Source organism: Hyperoodon ampullatus (assembly GCF_949752795.1).
Source record: "Hyperoodon ampullatus genome assembly, chromosome: 2".
In the NCBI taxonomy this organism is placed as follows: domain Eukaryota; kingdom Metazoa; phylum Chordata; class Mammalia; order Artiodactyla; family Ziphiidae; genus Hyperoodon; species Hyperoodon ampullatus.
This window is the reverse complement of record NC_136915.1, coordinates 45,487,832-45,509,213: the sequence shown is the minus strand read 5'-3', so window position 1 is coordinate 45,509,213 and position 21,382 is coordinate 45,487,832. Positions and strand designations below refer to the sequence as shown.

Here is a 21,382-nt window from a genome sequence, read left to right as displayed (position 1 = left end):
TACAGCAAGAAGACTAATGATTTTAATGTACCCAGAACCAACTAGGCCACTTTGTTTTTTACAAACATGTAATAAAACAACAAATAAACTGACTTTTCTGATTACTTCAGGCTGCTTCAATCTTAAATTGAAAGACTATTCTGAGAAGCTGCAAATATTTTCAAAGAAATAGCAAGATAGCACTTCCCTGGTGGTGCAGTGGTTAAGAATCTGCCTACCAGTGCAGGGGACACGGGTTCGAGCCCTGGTCCGGGAAGGTCCCACATGCCGCGGAGCAACTAAGACTGTGCACCACAACTATTGAGCCTGTCCTCTAGAGCCCGCGGGTCACAACTACTGATCCCACGTGCCACAACTACTGAAGCCTGCGTGCCTAGAGCCCGTGCTCTGCAACAAGAGAAGCCACCGCAATGAGTAGCCCCCGCTCACCGCAACTACAGAAAGCCTGCATGCAGCAACGAAGACCCAACACAACCAAAAATAAATAAATAAAATTGATTCTTAAAAAAAAAAAAATAGCAAGATAAGTCCGGCTAAAGAGGAATTTTTAATGTTCTCCTTCAACATCGGGGCAACAGAAGGTCATTGTCATAGAGAATGCATTGCTATGATGAGGTTCCTATCTTCAGAAAAGCCCCCTGTGAATATGAAATTGTTATTCAGCTTATCTCATTCATTCACTTTATGACAGTAAGCCAAGACTTTGCACCAGGGGTATCAAAATGGACGCATGAAATGCAGTCCCTGCCCTTAAGGAGCTCTCTGTTCGGTAGGAGACAGAAACATATTACTACAAAGGAATGATTACGTAGTGTTTGTTTTTTTGTTTTGTGTGTGTGTGTGTGTGGCAAAGAGGGACAACTTCCTGAAAGCTAAGGCATGAAAAGGATGAAAAGGAATTTGCCAAGTGGATAAGGTGGCAGGCAGCAGGGAGAGAATGGTGAGGGTGGGCACAGAGAACAGCATGTGCAAGATGACCTAATCTAGAACTAAAAGTATTAGCTAATGTGCTTGCTCTGTACTAATCACTTGGAAACTGAACATATCACTACCAAATGGAACTTTTCTGTTCTTGTGTTTTGTAGCTCTTTATGAAACCAATTCCAATCCAGCACTGAAAGTGATTTTGTAGTAATCACCAATGACTTCCATGTTGCCAAATTTAATCCAGTAGACACTTTTCAGACATCATCCTAACTGACCTCACAAGCAGCACAGGACACAGTTGACCACTGCCACTTTTAGGCTGTATCTTTTCTCAGGAAAATTTCCTCCACCTCTTTAGTCCTTTGTCCTCATACCCCTCGCCAGATCCTCCTCCTCTACCTGATCTCTAACAGCTGGGGTTCCTCAAGGCGTACTCTAATCCCCCTTCTTCCCTCCCCAGGTAACACCATCCATTCCTGTGGCTTTAACTACCACCCATATGCTCAGGACTTCCAAAAGTGCATCTGTAAGCTGACCCCACCTCTGAGCTCCAGTCTTGTAAATGCAGCTGCCTCCTTGATATCTCCACCTGGAAATCTTTTCAGGCATCTCAAAGTTAACAAGTTCAAAAGTGGAGCTTATTATTTCAACCACTCTCCCTAAAACCTGCTGTCCCCTCCTCATTCCAGTCATGACCCACCATTCACCTGGCCAGTCACTGGAAGCCATTCTTGCCCCTATATCCAGTCACCAAGTTCTGTCAGCTCTACCTCTGCCTAATTTCCACATCTAAGTCCACCACTGACACCCTATTCCAGGACACCATCTTCTTGCACCTTCCATTCTCCAGCCCTGTACGCCCAGTACATTCTCCACACAGCAGCTACAGTGACAGTTTAAATTATTCCATTCCCCTGCCTAGAGCCCTTCTGTGATGGTCATCAGTTCCTTCAGAAATAATCCAACTCCATTCTCTTCTTCTGATACATGGTAAGATAGTGAAGTTAGGTGAGGCATGTGACTTTCTTTGGACAATGAAATGGGAGCAGTGCTCCAGACAGAAGCGCTTCATTAGCCTGGGTTCTAGACTTAGGATATGAAGGTGAAGTGGGTATGCAGCATGAGTGAGAAAGAAACACATGTAAAGCTACACCTTCAACAGCTCCCAAATGCACTAAGAATGAAATACAAATGCCTTACCGTAATGAACAGATTCCAATATAACTGGCTCCTGTGTATCTATCCAGCCTCATCTTGGGCCTGTCCTTCTGGGTCATTATATTCCACTCACATTGCCCCTCTTGAAATTTCTAGAACAAGCCAGGTGTCTTTCTCCCTTTCCTGCATGGTTCTTTGCATGGTTCATTCCTCAACCTATAGATCTCAGCTTATATATTACCTCCTCAGAGATGTCTCCCTTAACCACTGTATCATAGTGAGTCAAAGTCACTATGACTTTCCATGACAGCACTCTGCCCATCTCCTGCATGGCACATCAGTCTGTAATAATTATTCATCTCTTTGATTTGACTGAGGAGCTCACTGCTGTCTCCAGTGCTTAGCATTACCCTAAATATGGTACCCAATATATGATAGGCACTTAAGAAATATTTGTTCAGTGAATGAACAAATGAGAAAAGACTCAAAAAGTGGGACATAAAAAAAAAACAAACACACTACAGACATCTTATCACATATCACAGAGACAAAAGGTGGGAGAGGAAGGGAACTCACATTTCCAGTAAGGGACTAAGAATGACTATGATGTACACCTAACACTAATTTAGGTACTTTACATATGTTACCTCTCTAGATTCTCAATAATCCTAGGAGGTCAATATTATTCCAGATCAGGCAACTGAGGCTCAAGCTGCGCAAGTAGCAAAACCAGTAACAGTATCAGTTTTAACCCAGACCTGTTAACCTCCTTCCTCCAAACCATGATGCTTCCCTAGAAATTAAACTGCTACTATATTTTTATCATTAAGTATTTTTCTATTATACATATAAATTGTATTTATATATGTATTTATATACATTTATATATGTATTTATAATTGTATTTATATACATCCCTACCCCAAGAACAAGTTTTTGTTTTTCTTTTTTTGTTTGTTTTTGTTTTTTTCAGGTTCATCCTAAAGCCTAAAACAAACATCTCCTGCTATCTGGGACAAGTGAAGGCAGAAAAATGCAGCAAATCCAAACTACAAATACATCAGACATGTTGTTGGAACTTTTTTCTTGAAGTCTTTTTCCTTCTCAGAGTAAAAAGCCTCTATGATTAGGAAGTCTGTGTTCTGAACTGATTTTATGGGACTTGAGATCAACTTATACTGCCTTAATTTACCATCTTGTCCCATCCTCAAATGCTGTTCTGCTGGTCACAGAACATGCAAAGCTAAATGGCCTAGGGGGATCAGATCCACAGTCCTGATTTGATTAGTAGAGGCTCCAAACATCTAAACAAGCAAAATGAAACCACCTGGCTTTTTACCTCTGACCACCTTTGGGTGAAGTAAACGTGTTCACAGCAGAAAGGTGGGACCTGGATAACTCCCAAACAGTTCTACTGGGCTCTGAGTAGACTCACAGGATTATCAAAACAGAAGGGACCTTAAAGACCATCTTAAATGCTCTCTTTCAACAGGTTAGCAAACAGGCTAGCAAACAGTTAGCAAACAAGCTAGCAGACAGTTACTTATTTGCCTAAGAAAAACAAGACTCCTGGCTCCTAGTCAAGTGCTCTTTCCACCGCAACACAGCACCTCCCTAATCAAGAGTTAGTGATTGATTATGCCAAAGTAACCAGTAGATAGTAGTCTAGATAACACAGACTGTAAATCCCCAATGTTTCTCTTACTCTCCATCATTTAGAAAACCCTGAACAAAAAGAACATACACAATAAAAACAAAGGAGATGAGGAAGAGCTGTTTTAATTTTCTATTAAACATTCTTCCAAAAACATTATTTTACCCCATATCTTACTGAGTTATTAGAAATGACGTTAGCATTAGAAAAACTAGGAAGGTAAAAGTAGGGAAAACACATCACATGCCAAAGTCTGATATGAAATTTACCTTTAAAAAAAAGGAATAAAAAGCAATATTCCTTTAAATTGAATAAAAAAGAAACTAGGAAGGTAAATTAAATGTGGCTTGTTAAACTAAACATATGAAAAGGGAAAATTATAACAAGGAAGGAGAGTTTTACAAATTAAATTAATACGAGATTATAATTTGAAAACTGTGCATCTCAAAGCAAACTTTATTTGTTCAATTATTTTCAACAGTGTTTTATGATTCTAATACATTGATTTTTTTCCAAGAAGGAAACTCACTTAAAAATATTTTTGTTTTAAAAAATAGGCCTGTGTTCAGCTATATATTTTTTCTCCCAAGCTTTGATCATATTTCTTTGATTTGGGAAGAAAATACTGTTTTGCTGGCATGAAATGCAAAACTGTAAAGATTTTTTTAAAAAAACATCCCAGTACAGAATTTTAAAAATTATCAATGGAAAACAGATTAAGGTCATTAAGTGCACAACACTAATTACTGGCCAGCTACTTGTATTCTGTTTGTTCCCTAGTTCTCCCAAGGAAAACTTAAATTGAATCTTCAGCAGAATAATCCTCAAATATACTTTATAAGCAAAATGAGAGCTTTTGTTTACATAGTTTTTGGATTTTGCTATTCCTAATTTTATTCTAAAACTCAATTTTACCCCAAACCATAATTACCATATTAACTTTGTAATGCACAGTTGTATGCAATTCAGCAAAGCAGTAGTACACCATCAGGTTCTATTCACCCAGAGCTTACGAAAAACAGGATTGGTTGGTCACACCCATTTAAAAACAAATAAGCTATTTGCCAATGTGTAGTTTCAATCTAAGTTCTGACAATGAAATATATGGATATATATCTATATATCTCATCTTGATTTTCAAAGGTAGGCAAAGAGAGTTCTTCACAGCTTAGCTTTGCCTGGCTGAAGCTGAAGATTTTGTAACTTCAGAGCCAGCCCCATGTTGCCAGTGATTTTCAATTTACCTTGAAAGAAGGCCTGTGAGGAAGAAGAAAGAAAATTTATCATTTGGTGTTTTTTGTTTTGAGACTGCTAATATTTCTAGACTATCCAGCCCTGAGATGATTTATTTATCCAGGTCTCTTAAACTTTCTTCAAAATATGAAACTTGGCTTTCAGGAATAGATTCAGAACCAGAGTCTTCAAAAGGACGAATCTGTAAAAGTCATGCTTTACACAGAGCTGTCAAAAGGCACATCTTTCCCAAATGTGTTCTCTTAAAAATTGAGTCTGCCTTTACCTGCCTTCCTCAAAGGTGGTACATTTTCCAAATATTAGGCAGAGTGGATTCATACTAGACCGATTTTGTTTAAAAACATTACACATTTGTTCAGTGGGTCTGCTAGCAGGGAGAAAAAGCACATGCATAACACACTTATGAACTCTTGGGATTCAATACCATGCAGATGAAATGTCACCATTTTTCTCCCTTTTTTGGTCTACATGATAAAGATTTATTCCCTACAGAGGGAGGCCAGGCAGACTGCTGAGACTGAGGTGCCTGTGTTAATCTTTGGCTCAGTAAGAAGAATCAAACCAATCCCAAGTGCAGAGCCACAGTTTGTTCCATTTAACAACTGCCTGGGATTAGATCACATGATGTTTGCTAAATTTATCATGTAACAAAATCCCAGGAAAACTTTAAAGAAATAGCAAAATTGGGAACATAGCATTATTTCCCTGCTACGATCTCGGTCTTTCAACTCAATTCTTAAAATAAGGAAAAGCTACAGGAAAAGTCCTGGTAGTCTTAGTTTCCTAACAAGTATATTCGTTAAGAAGTGAGGGACTCTTCTGCCTCATCCATAGGAAATCTCAGAGCTCTGCTTTCTCTACACCTTCTGGTGAGGGTGACTAATTCCTTTTTTTTTTCTCCTCTGTCTGGACAAACTAAATATTTCTTTCTATATGGCACACAGCCTTCTGTCTGATGACTTTAAGGTCAGGTGTCTCAGAACACAATATATTTAACATATGTCCTTTAAAAATATGGACCAGTAGTACCTAGAAGAGAAACTCACCATATTTCCCTTTTCTTAATTAAAAGAGGAAATGACTTTTCATTTAATAATTACTATAGGGAAAAATGAGTCTTCACTTTTTAGAGAATCCGAACATAAGAGTCATTTAAATCTGGCCCCTAAGGCGTTCTTCATGTGCTTTCTGCTGGAGATCACATTGCTTTGTTTCAACTGCAGCCAAACACTGAAATTATAATTTCCACTGCATTTAATGGTTTCCAGTCAAATCTTCTACTGAGCATAAGGGAAGGCCATTAGCACATTAACAGAAACGTCTCCTATTTTTATCTTTAATTCCTTTGGGTGCTAACAGGTGTTCAGGAAGAGTAAGCTGACACTTCACTCCCCAAAATGGGTAGTAAACAGATAAACTGAGAGAACGAGGGCAGCTGAGTGCGAAGCCTGACCACACTGCCAAGGAAGTGCATGGTGTGCACCGTGGAATAAGCAGCGGTGGGTGGGAAGGAGGACGTCGGCCAGCTCCGAGATTGGTGGCCTCTGTTCTGTCCAGACTTTTGGAGAGGGCGCAGTGGGTGGAAATGTCAATGTCAATGGTGTGTATTCAGTTGAAACATCACAGATGCAAGTCTCTCACTTGTTGACACATCAGCTGAAATATGCTTAGTTGCTTAGAAAAAGCATTTTTAAAAGGAATACGAGTAGGAGTCAGATTTAGTTGTTTTATCCAATCTTTCAAATTACGAGGGTACCACAGGAACAAGACCTAAAACAAATCAGGCTGACGCAACAACAAAAAAATAAGGTTACGGTGGAAAGCAGCATTTTAGCTTCCTTTGTGTTATCTATGGATAATGTATACCAAGTCTGTTCAACACTGTACAACTAAAGAGTATAAGAAGACCCTTGACAATCTGAGGGCCTGGAAAATCTATACAAGGCATAAATACATCTTAGACAAATGCAAATTAATTGTGAAAACCCAAAAGCACAAGGCATCATGCTAAGTTCTGGAGACACAAAGATGAACAAGATGTGCTTTGTTCCCTTGAGATACACACAATCTAATAGGGAAGAGATAGGCACATTATGACTAGTATAATGAGACAAGTGCCAGGCTAGCAGTCCAGTAAGTGGCCCAGAAGAGGGACTGACTACAGCTCCCCAACAATGTGGTAGGAGGTCTTTGGACATAACATCTAAGTTCATTTTGAAAGGCAAGGAGTTTGTCAAGGAAGGACAGCTCAGGCAAAGAAAAAGAGCACGGGCAAAGACACAAAATGTACAAGATCATGCCTTTGTTCACACCCGTCCCTCCTTCTATCTGATGGCTCCTACTCTCCATCTGTGCACTGCTAACTCCTAATCACTCCCAGGACTCAGCCAAGCATTGTTTCCTCTGTGAAGCCTTCTCTGATGGCCCGGGAAGATGTGGCTTCTCCTTCCTCCACCCTCCCTGACCACAAGTAAGGTGGGGCACCTTGGATATTTGGCTGCACTTACTCTTTTAAGTTTTTTTTTTTTAATTAATTTATTTTTGGCTGCATTGGGTCTTTGTTGTTGTGTGCAGGCTTTCTCTAGCTGCAGTGAGCGGGGGTTACTCTTCGTCGCGGTGCGTGGGCTTTACATTGCGGTGTCTTCTCTTATTGCAGAGCACGGGCTTTAGGCATGCGGGCTTCAGTAGCTGTGGTGCATGGGCTCAGTAGCTGTGGCTCATGGGCTCTAGAGTGCAGGCTCAGTAGTTGTGGCGCACGGGCTTAGTTGCTCCACAGCATGTGGGATCTTCCCGGACCAGGGCTCAAACCCGTGTCCCCTGCATTGGCAGGCAGATTCTTAACGACTGCACCACCAGGGAAGCCCTGCACTTACTCTTTTGCAGACCTGTCTTGTACCAAATTGTGGACGCCCTGAGCATGGGAACTATTTCTTCTACATCTGGACATTTCCAGCACACAGGGCATTGTCTGGCACATCATTAGCTTCACAACTGTTTGTCATTTGTTAAGTGAACATTTGGGGAACACTGAGTTTTGTGGGTTTGACCACTTTTCACTTTATGGGATGAGGTTGAGGTAGGTGATGAAGTGAAACGGGCTAAAACCCACCTAAGAAAAGGATATAAGCGCCATCATACTTACCGACTGAGGATTCATTTTACCAGTCATCAAAGCCAGTAAATCTGAGTCAGCCATTGTAATTGTGCAGTCGGCCTTCTTATCTAAAACAGAGACATGCAGAAGGAAGGAGAAAAGGGGAGTGTTCAGTTTCATGTATACATTTTAGTCAAAAGCCACTGACTGCAACAGAATCACATCCAGAATTAGTGTGGGCAAATGGGCACTCACATACACTCTATGGCAGCCTGGTGAAATGTGACATAAATCACAAGCAACCTCAATATTTAACAAGAGGGAATTTATTAAATAAATCATGGTATATTCATATAATGGGATACAATGCAGTCATTAGATGATGTGGATCTACATTTTATTGACCTGGAAAGATATTTATGTTATACTCTTCATGATACTGTTATATAAGCCAGTTACAAAACAAACTGTAAGAATGGACCCAAGTTTTGCTTAAAAACAGATATTCAATTATGTATGTATAGGAAAAACATCTGTAAACTTGGAGACCAATATATTAATAATAGCTACTGTGGCACACAGACTCTAAGGTGACCCCTGTGATCCCTGCCTTCTGGTATTCATGCCTTTGTATAATCCCCTACTCTCGAGTGTGGGCAGGACCTGTGACTTGCTTCTAGCCTGCAGAATGTGGCAAAGGTGATGGGCTGTCATTCCTGTGTTCTGTTACACTGTATAAGACTCTGTCTTGCTGGCTCTCTCTCACTCTCCTGCTGGCCTTGAATAAGCTAGCTGCTATACTGTGAACTGCATACTGCACATGGAGAGGGCTACATGGCAGGGTACTGACCTTTAGGAGCTGAGGGCAGACTCTGACCAATAACCAGTAAAAAGCTAAAGCTATCATTCTCACAGCTACAAGGAAATTAATTCTGCCAGCAACATCAGTGAACTTGGACACGAACCACTTCCCCAGTCAAGTCTCTAGATGAGAGCTCAGCCCTGGCCAACACCCTGACCATGGCCTGCGACACCCTATGCAGAGGACCCAGCTAAGCTGTCCTCAGCCAACTTACCCATAGAAGCTGTGAGGTAATAAATAAATGTGTGCGTTTTTTTAAACCACTAAGTTTGTGGTAATTTGTTAGAAGATGAATAGTTATCTAGATCAGGGGTTAAACTTTTTCTGTAAAGGATCAGACACTAAATATTTTAGGCTTTGCAGGCCACTAGGTCTCTACTGCAACTACTCAACTCTGCACCTGTAGCACAAGAGCAGCCATAGAGAATACATAAACAAATGAATGTAGCTGTATTCCAATAAAACTATTTTCAAAACAGGTAGCAGACCAAGAGGGATAAGATATTTGCAACTCACAGATCTAACAGAGAATTTGTATCCAGAAAATATAAAAAACTCCTATCACTCAATTAGAAAAGGTTAGATAGTTCAATACAAAAGTGGGCAAATAACATAAACAGGCACATACAAAAGATCTCCAAATGGTCAAAAAAAGCACATGAAACAGTGTTCAATTCCATCAGTCATCAGGAAAATGCAAATTAAAAGTACAGTTGAGATACTACAACATACCTACTAGAATGAATGGCTTAAAAAAAAACCCCAAAAGATAATACCCAGTGCTGGTGAGGATGAGGAGCAACTAACAGGTCAGAACAATGCTGGAGGGGACTGTAAAACGGTACAGCCACTTTAGACAACAGTCTGGACATTTCTTAGAAAGCTAAACATACACATGCCATATGACCTACCAATCCCATTCTTAGGTGTTTACCGAAGAGAAATGAAAACATAAATCCACACAAAAACCTGTATGTGGATGCTCATAGTGGCTTTATTCAAATTGCCAAAAGCTGAAAAAAACCAAATATACTCCAGCTGGTGAATGGATAAACTACTCAGCAACAAAAAGGAACAAACTACTGATAATACATGAAAGAAACAGGCTCAAAAAGCTGCATACTGTATGATTCCATTTGCAGTTTATGACATTCTGGAAAAAGTGAAACCACAGGGACAGAAATCAGATCAGGGGTTGCCAGGGCCTGAGGGTGACAGAAGGGGTTTGACTACGAGAGGACATGAGAACATTTTTTTTTTAAATTAAGGGTACTTTAATCTATCTATCTATTTATTTTTGGCTGTGTTGGGTCTTTGTTTCTGTGCAAGGGCTTCCTCTAGTTGTGGCAAGCGGGGGCCACTCTTCATCGTGGTGCACGGGCCTCTCACTATCACGGCCTCTCCTGTTGCGGAGCACAGGCTCCAGACGCGCAGGCTCAGTAGTTGTGGCTCACAGGCCTAGTTGCTCCGCGGCATGTGGGATCCTTCTAGACCAGGGCGCGAACCCGCATCCCCTGCACTAGCAGGCAGACCCTCAACCACTGAGCCACCAGGGAAGCCCTGACATTTTTTGGAAATATTCTGTATCTTGATTTTTGGTAGTGGCTATACAACTGTATGCATTTGTCTAAATTCACAGAATTGTACATCTAAAAAAGGTAGATTTTACTGTATGTAAATTATACCTCAATGGACCTGACTTAAAAAAAAATAAAAAACTGACATTACCAAGTACTGTCAAAAATGTGGAGCAAATGAAACTCTCATAAAATATGGAAGAGACTGTAAAATAGTATATCCATATAAAAAAACTGGCTATATGGTAGCTCATGACTTAGTATTTCTACCCTGGTTATATGCCAAATGGAAATAAGTACATGTGTCCACTAAAAGACACATATGAGAATGTTCATAACACCTTTATTCATAAGGCCACAAAATGGAAAACTGCAAAGATACAGCAACCATGAACTGAATAAATAAATTCTGGTGTATTCACATAGTAAAAATGAACTACTGCTACATGCAACAATATAATAAATCTTACAATGCTGAGTGAAAGAAGCCACATCTAAAAGAGTAAATATTGTATGGTTCCATCTATATGAATTTCCAAAATAAATAATATCAACCTATGGTGACAGAATTTGGAATAGTGGCTCCTTTTGGGAGTGGATAGTGATGGGAGGTGGTGTCAGGGAGGTTTCTACAGTGCTGGCAACATGCATCTTGATCTGGGAGAAGTATTCATTTGTTAACATTTATCAGACTGTACACTACAGATTCATGCCCTTTCTTACAGGCTAGACTTCAGAAAACTTTTACACAAAACAAAACCAAAAAAAACAGGTGGCGGGATGAATTTGGCCCACAGGTCATAATTTGTCAACCCCTGATATAGATGGTAGGATTATAGGAGAGTAATTTTTTCATTTTGTTTCTCTATCTTTCCCAATTTTTTTGCACTTAAGTATGTATTACTATATAAAAACAAAGTTTTAAAAATATTAATTTTTTTATTGGAGTATAGTTGCTTTATAATGTTGTGTTAGTTTCTGCTGTACAACAAAGTGAATCAGCCATATGTATGCATATATCCCCTCCCTCTTGGACCTCTCTCCCACACCCCCCATCCCACCCATCTAGGTCATCACAAAGCACCGAGCTAGTTAACTATTTTACACATGGTAGTGTATATATGTCAATCCTAATCTCCCACCCTCCCCATCTCCCCGGTGTCTGCATGTCCATTCTCTTCGTCTGTGTCTCTATTCCTGCCCTGCAAATAGGTTTAAAATATTAATTTTAGTAGTATAACCAAAGTATAATGCAAAAAAGGCCGTACCACAAAGACTCTAATATCTTATTGCTAAATCAGCTTGGACAAGTGCAAAAGGAAAAATTCACCAAGAAATCAAAATTTTCAGTAGTCAGTGTTTCAGGCAATCAATATAACAATAGTATTCTAATAGTACTACTACCACTAATAGTAATAATGTCAAATTATGGCCCAAAAGTTAGATAATCTGTGCCTTAAAAAAAAAGATAGGTGTTGCTATGGTCTGAATGTTTGCATCCCCCGCAAAACTTGTATTTTGAAATCCTAATGCCTGATGTGATGGTATTGGTAGGGAGGGCCTTTGGAAGGTCATGAGGGTAGAGCCCTTATGAATGGGATTAATGCCTTATAAAGAGGCTCCAGAGAGACCCCTAGCTCCTTCCATGATATAAGCCCACAGCAAGAAGGCACTGGCTATGAACCAGGAAGAGGGCCCTCACCAAACGGGACCATACTGATGCCTTTATCTCGGACTTCCAGCCACCAGAGCTGTGAGAAGTAAATTTCTGTTGTTTATAAGCTACCCAGACTGTGGTATGTTCGATATAGCAGCCCAAATGGCCTAAGATGGGGGTAAACTATGAAAGTACAGCATGCCTATATTATTAAGTAACAAAAACAAGAATGAAAATTAAAGTTTTTATTATATGTCTTAGAATGCAGGGATAGCCCATAAAAAGACTGTGATTCAATAGCCACTCCATCTTTGCCTGTAACAAAATTTTCTCTTATTACTTGAAAAAAGGTCTGAAGTCTTAAAAATTAAGGTATTTACAACCTAGAAAATCCAGTTCTCTTGTAGATATATAACATCAAAGAGCAGGGAGAAAAGAAGCTAGCAAATTGAGATAACTGGACTTGATTCATAGTTGGATTAGATCCTAATATGCCAAAAAAAGGACTCATAGTCAATAAAAAGGTGACTTTAGGAAATAAATGCTGCTGCTGCTGTTACTATATCAGCATTTACTGAGCTCTCACTATGCCGATTACTTCACATACCTGGACTCATACAATAACCCTATGAGGGTCAGAGAGGTCAAACAACTTGCCCAAGGTCACACAGCTACTAAGTGGCTGAGCTAGGTATGAAAGCAGATTCCTGCTGCCAAAGCCCACACTCCCAACTCCTAAGCTCTATGGCTTCCCCCTGTTATAGGAAGAATACAAACATTCAACAGCTCAGTTTTTTTGTTTTTTTTTTTTTTTTTTGGCAGTTATGGCCTCATAACCTGTTATGGCCTCTCCCATTGCGGAGCACAGGCTCCGGATGCGCAGGCTCAGCGGCCATGGCTCACGGGCCTAGCCGTTCCGTGGCATGTGGGATCTTCCCGGACTGGGGCACGAACCCATGTCCCCTGCATCGGCAGGCAGACTCTCACCACTGCGCCACCAGGGAAGCCCCAACAGCTCAGTTTTAATTGAGCCTTCACCAATTCACCTGCATCTGATGTATCCCAGATGCTTTCTCAGCTCCCCTAGTCCTTTTGAGGAGTCACAGACAATTCCAATGTGTTTACGCAAAATTCATGTTTAATATAGGGGTTGGGGAGGAAGCAATGATTTACTGAGCACTTACCATGCTAGGGGCTTTACATACCTTATATCTCATTTAATCCCCACAACAGCTCCATGGATAGACATTATTCTCACTATTTTCTAGATGAGACAACTGGACTCAGGGAAGGTTTATACCTAGTAAGTGACAGAGCCAAGGTCTGAACCCAGGTTTCGGTATCTCCAAAGGCTATGCTCTTTCCCCTGTACCTTGGGGATGAGAGACTCTGAGGCTTTCTGTATCATGTTCCCCATTAAGGGGCAGGGTTGAGAACTCAAACAGGTGCCGAGAGGGAAGAATATACGAATGAAAGAATAATATATTGTGTTAAATTAATTAAAGTTGGCTTCCTGGAGATATGCGAGTCATTTCAAAGGAGAAGAGGGAGGGGCGGAATTCATGGAGAAACACCAGGCAGCAAGAAAAGATTATGGAAAAATGCACAAAGCCTAAAAGTCCTTGATATAACCATCTGTATCATTACCAAACTCTTAGAATATAAGCAAATGAAATACATTTAAGTAAATCTTACTTTGTTAACAGAAAGTAAACTTCTCAATAGTATGGACGTGTCAAAAGATCTAGCAATTCTCTTTAAGATGCCAGTTCAAACTAGGACAGGTTATTAATGCTTTAACATAGCTGATCTCTAACAAATGGTCATTTGTTGGCTGATGTAAAAGGAGCTGGCAATTTCCCACGGTAGCTTTTACTGGTAAGTCCGTATTTCAACGCCACTCCTGGCTGCCAGCAAATATCAGTTTCAGCAGAAATTCAGGGTAAAATCCCTTCAGGTATGGAATGGGGCACCTAATGTGGGGAGAGCTCGCTGCCAGAGTCCACATGCAGAGAGCAAGGTTTTTCTGAAAATTTGCCATATGTTTCCATAAGCATATAATCTTTCAAAACAAACAAACAGTAACAACAAAACAGGAAAATTTTTCTTCAAAAATCTCCTTGGGGGCAGAGTCAAGATGGAGGAGTAGGAGGACGTGGAGTTCGCGTCTCCTCACAACTAGGGCACCTACCAGGCACTGGTGGGGAACCACGGACACCTAAGGGGACGGGAGGAACCCCGAATGATCAGGTGGGACGTGGCGGGGAGGAGAAGTGGAGGTGGGATGGGACTGGCACCCCTGAGAGACGGCTGGGGGAGGGGAGGGGTTCTCATACCTGAAGGAGCCCATCCACAGTGAGGGGAGCAACGGGGATGGGGAGAGACCCTTGAGAGGCCAGAGGATCGGAAGGGAAGGCAGCCAGCGTTTCCCCCACCCACTTGGGCCCTGGGCAGCCTACTGAGGTCCCGGGCATGATCCTCTGCCCTCCCAGACCCCCTCTGGCCGCCCGAGTCCTGAGGGCGTGGGTGGGGAGTAGAGGCCAGACAGAACCGGTGCACTGAGGGGCGGCTGGGGAAGGGTGGGGTTTCCACGCTCGGGAGGGGCCCACTCACAGTGAGGGGATCAGCAGGGACCGGGAGGATGGGAAGGGAACTAGGCCAGCGTTTCCCCCACTCACTCGGGCCCCTGGGAGCCTACTGAGGTCCCAGGCCAGATCCTCTGCCCTCCGAGGCCCCCTCTGCTGCACTGGGACTAAACCCCGCCCCTGCACTCCCACCCAGGGCCTTACCTCTGAACTCCGTTGTCCGAGGCCCCCTCCAGCCATGCTACCTTTCCCTGCCTCGTGGATCCTGAGCATAGGCCTCACCCAGACCTAAGCTCTGCCCCCCACAGCCAAGGCCTTTTCTGGCCCTTTTTTCTTTTTTTTTTCGGGGGGGGGTGGGTTGTGGTTGTGTTTTACCTTGTTGTTGTTGTTTCACTTATATATTTATTTTTTCTAACTTTTAAAATTTTTTCTAATTTTATTTTATTTTTTATTCTTTGTTATTGTACTGCTCCTTTTTTTTTTTTCTTTTGCTGCGCTGTGCACCTTAAGGGATCTTGGTTCCCAGGCCAGAGGTCAGCCCTGAGCTCCTGTGGTGGGAGCGCTGAGTCCAAACCACTGGACTAACAGAGAACCTCAGACCTCAGGGAATATTAATAGGAGTGAGATCTCCCGGAGGTCCTCATCTCGGCACCAAGACCCAGCTCTATCCAACTGCAAAAACTCCAGCACTGGACGCCTCAGGTCAAACAACCAGTAAGACAGGAACACAGCCCCACTGATCAAAAAAATGACATGACAAAAAAATGTTACAGATGAAAGAGTAAGGTAAAAACCTACAAGATCAAATAACTGAAGAGGAAATAGGCAACCTACCTGAAAAAAGAATTCAGAGTAATGATAGGAAAGATGATCCAGGGGCTTCCCTGGTGGTGCAGTGGCTAGGAATCCACCTGCCAATGCAGGGGACACAGGTTCATATGCTGTGGAGCAACTAAGCCCATGTGCCACAACAAATGAGCCTGCTCTCTGGAGCCCATGACCCACAACTACTGAGCCCATGTGCCACAACTACTGAAGCTCACGTGCCTAGAGCCGGTGCTCCACAACAAGAGAAGCCACCACAATGAGAAGTCTGCGCGCCACAACGAAGAACAGCCCCCGCTCACTGTAATTAGAGAAAGCCCGTGCATAGCAGTGAAGATGCATGCAGCCAAAAATAAATAAACTAATTAATTAAAAAAAAGATGATCCAAAATCTCAGAAATAGGATGGAGGCACGGATCCAGAAAATACAAGGAATGTTAACAAAGACCTAGAAGAACTAAAGAACAAACAAACAGTGATGAACAACACAATAACCGAAATGAAAAATACACTAGAAGGAATCAATAGCAGAAAAACTGAGGCAGAAGAACAAAGAAGTGAGCTGGAAGACAAAATGGTGGAAATAACTGCCGAGGAGAAGAATAAAGAAAAAAGAATGAGAAGAATTGAGGACAGTCTCAGAGACCTCTGGGACAACATTAAATGCACCAACATTCGAATTATAGGGGTCCCAGGAGAAGAACAGAAAGAGAAAGGGTCTGAGAAAACATTTGAAGAGATTATAGTTGAAAACTTCCCTAACATGGGAAAGGAAACAGCCACCCAAGTCCAGGAAGCACAGAAAGTCCCATACAGGATAAATCCTAGGAGAAACACACCAAGAAACATATTAATCAAACTAACAAAAATTAAATTCAAAAAACAAAAAAAACTTAAAACCAGCAACGGAAAAGCAAAAAATAACATACAAGGGAATCCCCATAAGGGTATCAGTTGATTTTTCAGCAGAAACTCTGCAGGCCAGAAGGGAGTGGCAGGATATATTTAAAGTGATGAAAGGGAAAAACCTACAACCAAGATTACTCTACCCAGCAAGGATCTCATTCAGATTTGATGGAGAAATCAAAATCTTTATAGACAAGCAAAAGCTAAGACAATTCAGCACCAGCAAACCAGCTTTAGAACAAATGCTAAAGGAACTTCTCTAGGTGGGAAACACAAGAGAAGAAAAAGACCTACAAAAACAAACCCAAAACAATTAAGAAAATGGTAATAGGAACATACATATCGATACTTACCTTAAATGTAAATGGATTAAATGTTCCAACCAAAAGACACAAGGCTCGCTGAATGGATACAAAACAAGACCCGTATATATGCTGTCTACAAGAAACCACTTCAGACCTAGGGACACATACAGACTGAAAGTGAGGGGATGGAAAAAGATATTCCATGCAAATCGAAATCAAAAGAAAGCTGGAGGAGCAATACTCATATCAGATAAAATAGACTTTAAAATAAAGACTGTTAAAGAGATAAGGAACGACCCTACATAATGATCAAGGGATCAATCCAAGAAGAAAGTATAACAACTATAAATGTTTATGCACCCAACATAGGAGCACATCTATACATAAGGCAAATGTTAACAGCCATAAAAGGGGAAATCAAGAGTAACACAATAATAGTGGGGGACTTTAACACCCCAATTACAACAATGGACAGATCATCCAAAATGAAAATAAATAAGGAAACACAGGCTTTAAATGATGCAACAGACCAGATAGATTTAATTGCTATTTATAGGACATTCCACCCGAAAGTGGCAGAATACACTTTCTTCTCAAGTGCACACAGAACATTCTCCAGGATAGATCACAACTTGGGTCACAAATCAAGCCTTGGAAAATTTAAGAAAATTGAAATCATATCAAACATCTTTTCTCACCACAACACTATGATATTAGAAATCAATTACAGGAAAAAAAAAACCTGTAAAAAACACAAACACATGGAGGTTAAACACTGCACTGCTAAATAACCAAGAGATCACTGAATAAATCAAAGAGGAAATTAAAAAATACATAGAAACAAATGACAATGAAAACATGACAACCCAAAACCTATGGGATGCAGCTAAAGCAGTTCTAAGAGGGAAGTTTATAGCAATTCATTCTCACCTCCAGAAACAAGAAAAATCTCAAACAAACAATCTAACCCCACACTTAAAACAACTAGAGAAAGAAGAACAAAGAAAACCCAAAGTTAGTAGAAGGAAAGAAATCATAAGAAAGCAGAAATAAATGAAATAGAAACAAAGCAAACAATAGCAAAGATCAATAAAACTAAAAGTTGGTTCTTTGAGAATATAAAAATAAATTTGATAAAACTTTAGCCAGACTCATCAAGTAAAAAAGGGAGCGGACTCAAATCAATAAAATTAGAAATGAAAGAGGAGAAATTACAACTGACACCACAGAAATACAAAGGATCATAAGAGACTACTGCAATGACGACTGTATGCCATTAAAATGGCCAACCTGGAAGAAATGGACAAATTCTTGGAAAGATAAAACTCTCCAAGACTGAACCAGAAGGAATTAGAAAATATAAACAGACCAATCACAAGTAATGAAATTGAAATTATAACTAAAGACATTCCAACAAACAAAAGTCCAGGACCAGATGGCTTCAGAGGTGAATTCTATCAAACATTTAGAGAAGAGCTAACACCTATCTTTCCCAAACTCTTCCAAAAAGCTGCAGAGGAAGGAATGCTCCCAAACTCATTCTACGAGGCCACCATCACCCTGAAACCAAAATCAGACAAAGATACTACAAAAAAAGAAAATTAGGGCTTCCCTGGTGGCCCAGTGGTTGAGAATCTGCCTGCTGATTCAGGGGACATGGGTTCGTGCCCTGGTCCAGGAAGATCCCACATGCCGCGGAGCGGCTGGGCCCATGAGCCATGGCCACTGCGCCTGCGCGTCCGGAGCCTGTGCTCTGCAACGGGAGATGCCACAACAGTGAGAGGCCTGCATACCGCAAAAAAAAAAAAAAAAAAAAGAAAGAAAATTAAAGACCAAGATCACTAATGAATATAGATGCAAAAATCCTCAACAAATACTAGGAAACAGAATTCAACAACACATTAAAAGGATCATACACCATGATCAGGTGGGATTTATCCCAAGGATGCAAGGATTCTTCAGTATACACAAATCAATCAATGTGATACACCACATTAACAAATTGAAGAATAAAAACCATATGATCATCTCAATAGATGCAGAGAAAGCTTTTGACAAAATTCAACACCCATTTATGATAAAAACTCTCCAGAAAGTGGGCATAGAGGGAAACCACCTCAATGTAATAAAGGCCATATATGACAAACCCACAGCAAACATCATTCTCAATGGTGAAAAACTGAAAGCATTTCCTCTATCAGAAACACGACAAGGATGTCCACTCTCACCACTCTTATTCAACATAGTATTGGAAGTCCTACCATAGCAATCAGAGAAAAAAAAGAAATAAAAGGAATACAAATTGGAAGAGAAGAAGTAAAATTGTCACTGTTTGCAGATGACATGATACTACACATAGAAAATTCTAAAGATGCCACCAGAAAACTACTAGTACTAATCAATGAATGTGGTAAAGTTGCAGGATACAAAAGTAATGCACAGAAATCTCTTGCATTCCTATACACTAAAAACAGAAGAGCAGAAAGAGAAATTAAGGAAACAATCCCATTTACCGTCGCAACAAAAAGAATAAAATACCTAGGAATAAATCTACCTAAGAGACAAAAAACCTGTACTCAGAAAACTATAAAACACTGATGATAGGGCCTCCCTGGTGGCGCAGTGGTTGAGAGTCCGCCTGCCGATGCAGGGGATACGGGTTCGTGCCCCGGTCTGGGAGGATCCCATATGCCGCGGAGCGGCTGGGCCCGTGAGCCATGGCTGCTGAGCCTGCGCATCCGGAGCCTGTGCTCCGCAACGGGAGAGGCCACAACAGTGAGAGGCCCGCATACCACAAAAAAAAAAAAAAAAAAAAAAAAAAAAAACACTGATGATAGAATTCGAAGATGACACAAACAGATGGAGAAATATACCATGTTCTTGGATTAGAAGAGTCAATATTGTGAAAATGGCTATACTCCCCAAAGCAATCTACAGATGCAGTGCAATCCCTATCAAATTACCAATGGCATTTTTCACAGAACAAGAACAAAAAATTTTACAATTTGTATGCAAACACAAAAGACCCCAAATAGCCAAAGCAATCTTGAGAAAGAAAAACAGAGCTGTAGGAATCAGGCTCCCCAACTTCAGACTATACTACAAAGCTACAGTAATCAAGACAATATGGTACTGGCACAAAAAACAGAAATATAGATCAATGGTACTGGATAGAAAGCCCAGAGATAAACCCATGCACCTATGGTTACCTAATATATGACAAAGGAAGCAAGAATATACAATGGAGAAAAGACAGCCTCTTCAATAAGTGGTGCTGGGAAAACTGGACAGCTGCATGTAAAAGAATGAAATTAGAACACTCCCTAACACCATACCCCAAAATAAACTCAAAATGGATTAAAGACCTAAATGTAAGACCGAACACTACAAAACTCTTAGATGAAAACACAGGAAAAACACTCTTTGACATAAATCACAGGAAGATCTTTTTTGACCCACCTCCTAGAATAACAAAAATGAAGACAAAAATAATCAAATGGAACCTAAATTAAACTTAAAAGCTTTTGTGCATCAAAGGAAAACATAAGACGAAAAGACAGCCCTCAGAATGGGAGAAAATATTTGCAAATGATGCAACGGACAAAGGATTAAACTCCAAAATATACAAACAACTCATGCAGCTCAATATCAAGAAAACAAACAAGCCAGTCAAAAAATGGGCAGAAGACCTAAACATACATTTTTCCAAAGAAGACATACAGATGACCAAGAGGCACATGAAAAGATACTCAACATCACTAATTATTAGAGAAATTCAAATCAAAACTACAATGAGGGGCTTCCCTGGTGGCGCAGTGGTTGAGAGTCCGCCTGCCGATTCAGGGGACACGGGTTCGTGCCCCGGTCCGGGAAGATCCCACATGCCGCAGAGCGGCTAGGCCCATGAGCCATGGCCGCTGAGCCTGCGCGTCTGGAGCCTGTGCTCCGCAAAGGGAGAGGCCACAACAGTGAGAGGCCTGCGTACCACAAAAAAAAAAAAAAAAAAAAAAAGTCACATGTACCCCAATGTTCATTGCAGCACTATTTACAATAGCCAGGACATGGAAGCAACCTAAATGTCCATCAACAGATAAATGGAGAAAGAAGATGTTGTACGTATATATAATGGAATATAACTCAACCATAAAAAGGAACAAAACTGGGTCATTTGTAGAGATGTGGATGGACCTAGAGTCAGTCATACAGGGTGAAGTCAGAAAGAGAAAAACAAATATCATATATTAACACATATATGTGGAATCTAGAAAAATGGTACAGATGAACGTATCTGCAGGACAGGAATAGAGACGCAGACATATCGAGAACAAACATGTGGACACAGGGGGGTAAAGGGAGGGTGGGATGAATTGGCAGATTAGGTTTGACATAAATACACTACCATGTATAAAAGGGATAGCTAGTGGGAACCTGCTGTATAGCACAGGGAGCTCAGCCTGATGTCCTGTGATGACCTAGGTGGGTGGGAGGTCCAAGAGGGAGGGGATATATTTATATATATAGGTGATTCACTTCATTGTACAGCAGAAACTAACACAACATTGTAAAGCAATTATACTC

At 40.9% G+C, this 21,382-nt stretch overlaps 1 protein-coding gene across 1 annotated transcript in view; it reads right to left on the bottom strand.

Annotated features, from left to right (window-relative positions):
* Positions 1–3,848: 3,848 nt before the first annotated feature.
* The window catches only part of SCP2 (sterol carrier protein 2), a gene marked incomplete at its 5' end in the record, with an annotated part of 163,474 nt that continues 145,940 nt past the window's right edge, over positions 3,849–21,382 (bottom strand). Inside the window, 2 exons of the mRNA XM_079696380.1 lie at positions 3,849–4,996; positions 8,136–8,215. Of these exons, the coding sequence (XP_079552506.1) occupies positions 4,901–4,996; positions 8,136–8,215 (176 nt within the window). The 3' untranslated portion in view covers positions 3,849–4,900. The remainder of the gene's footprint in view (positions 4,997–8,135; positions 8,216–21,382) is intronic.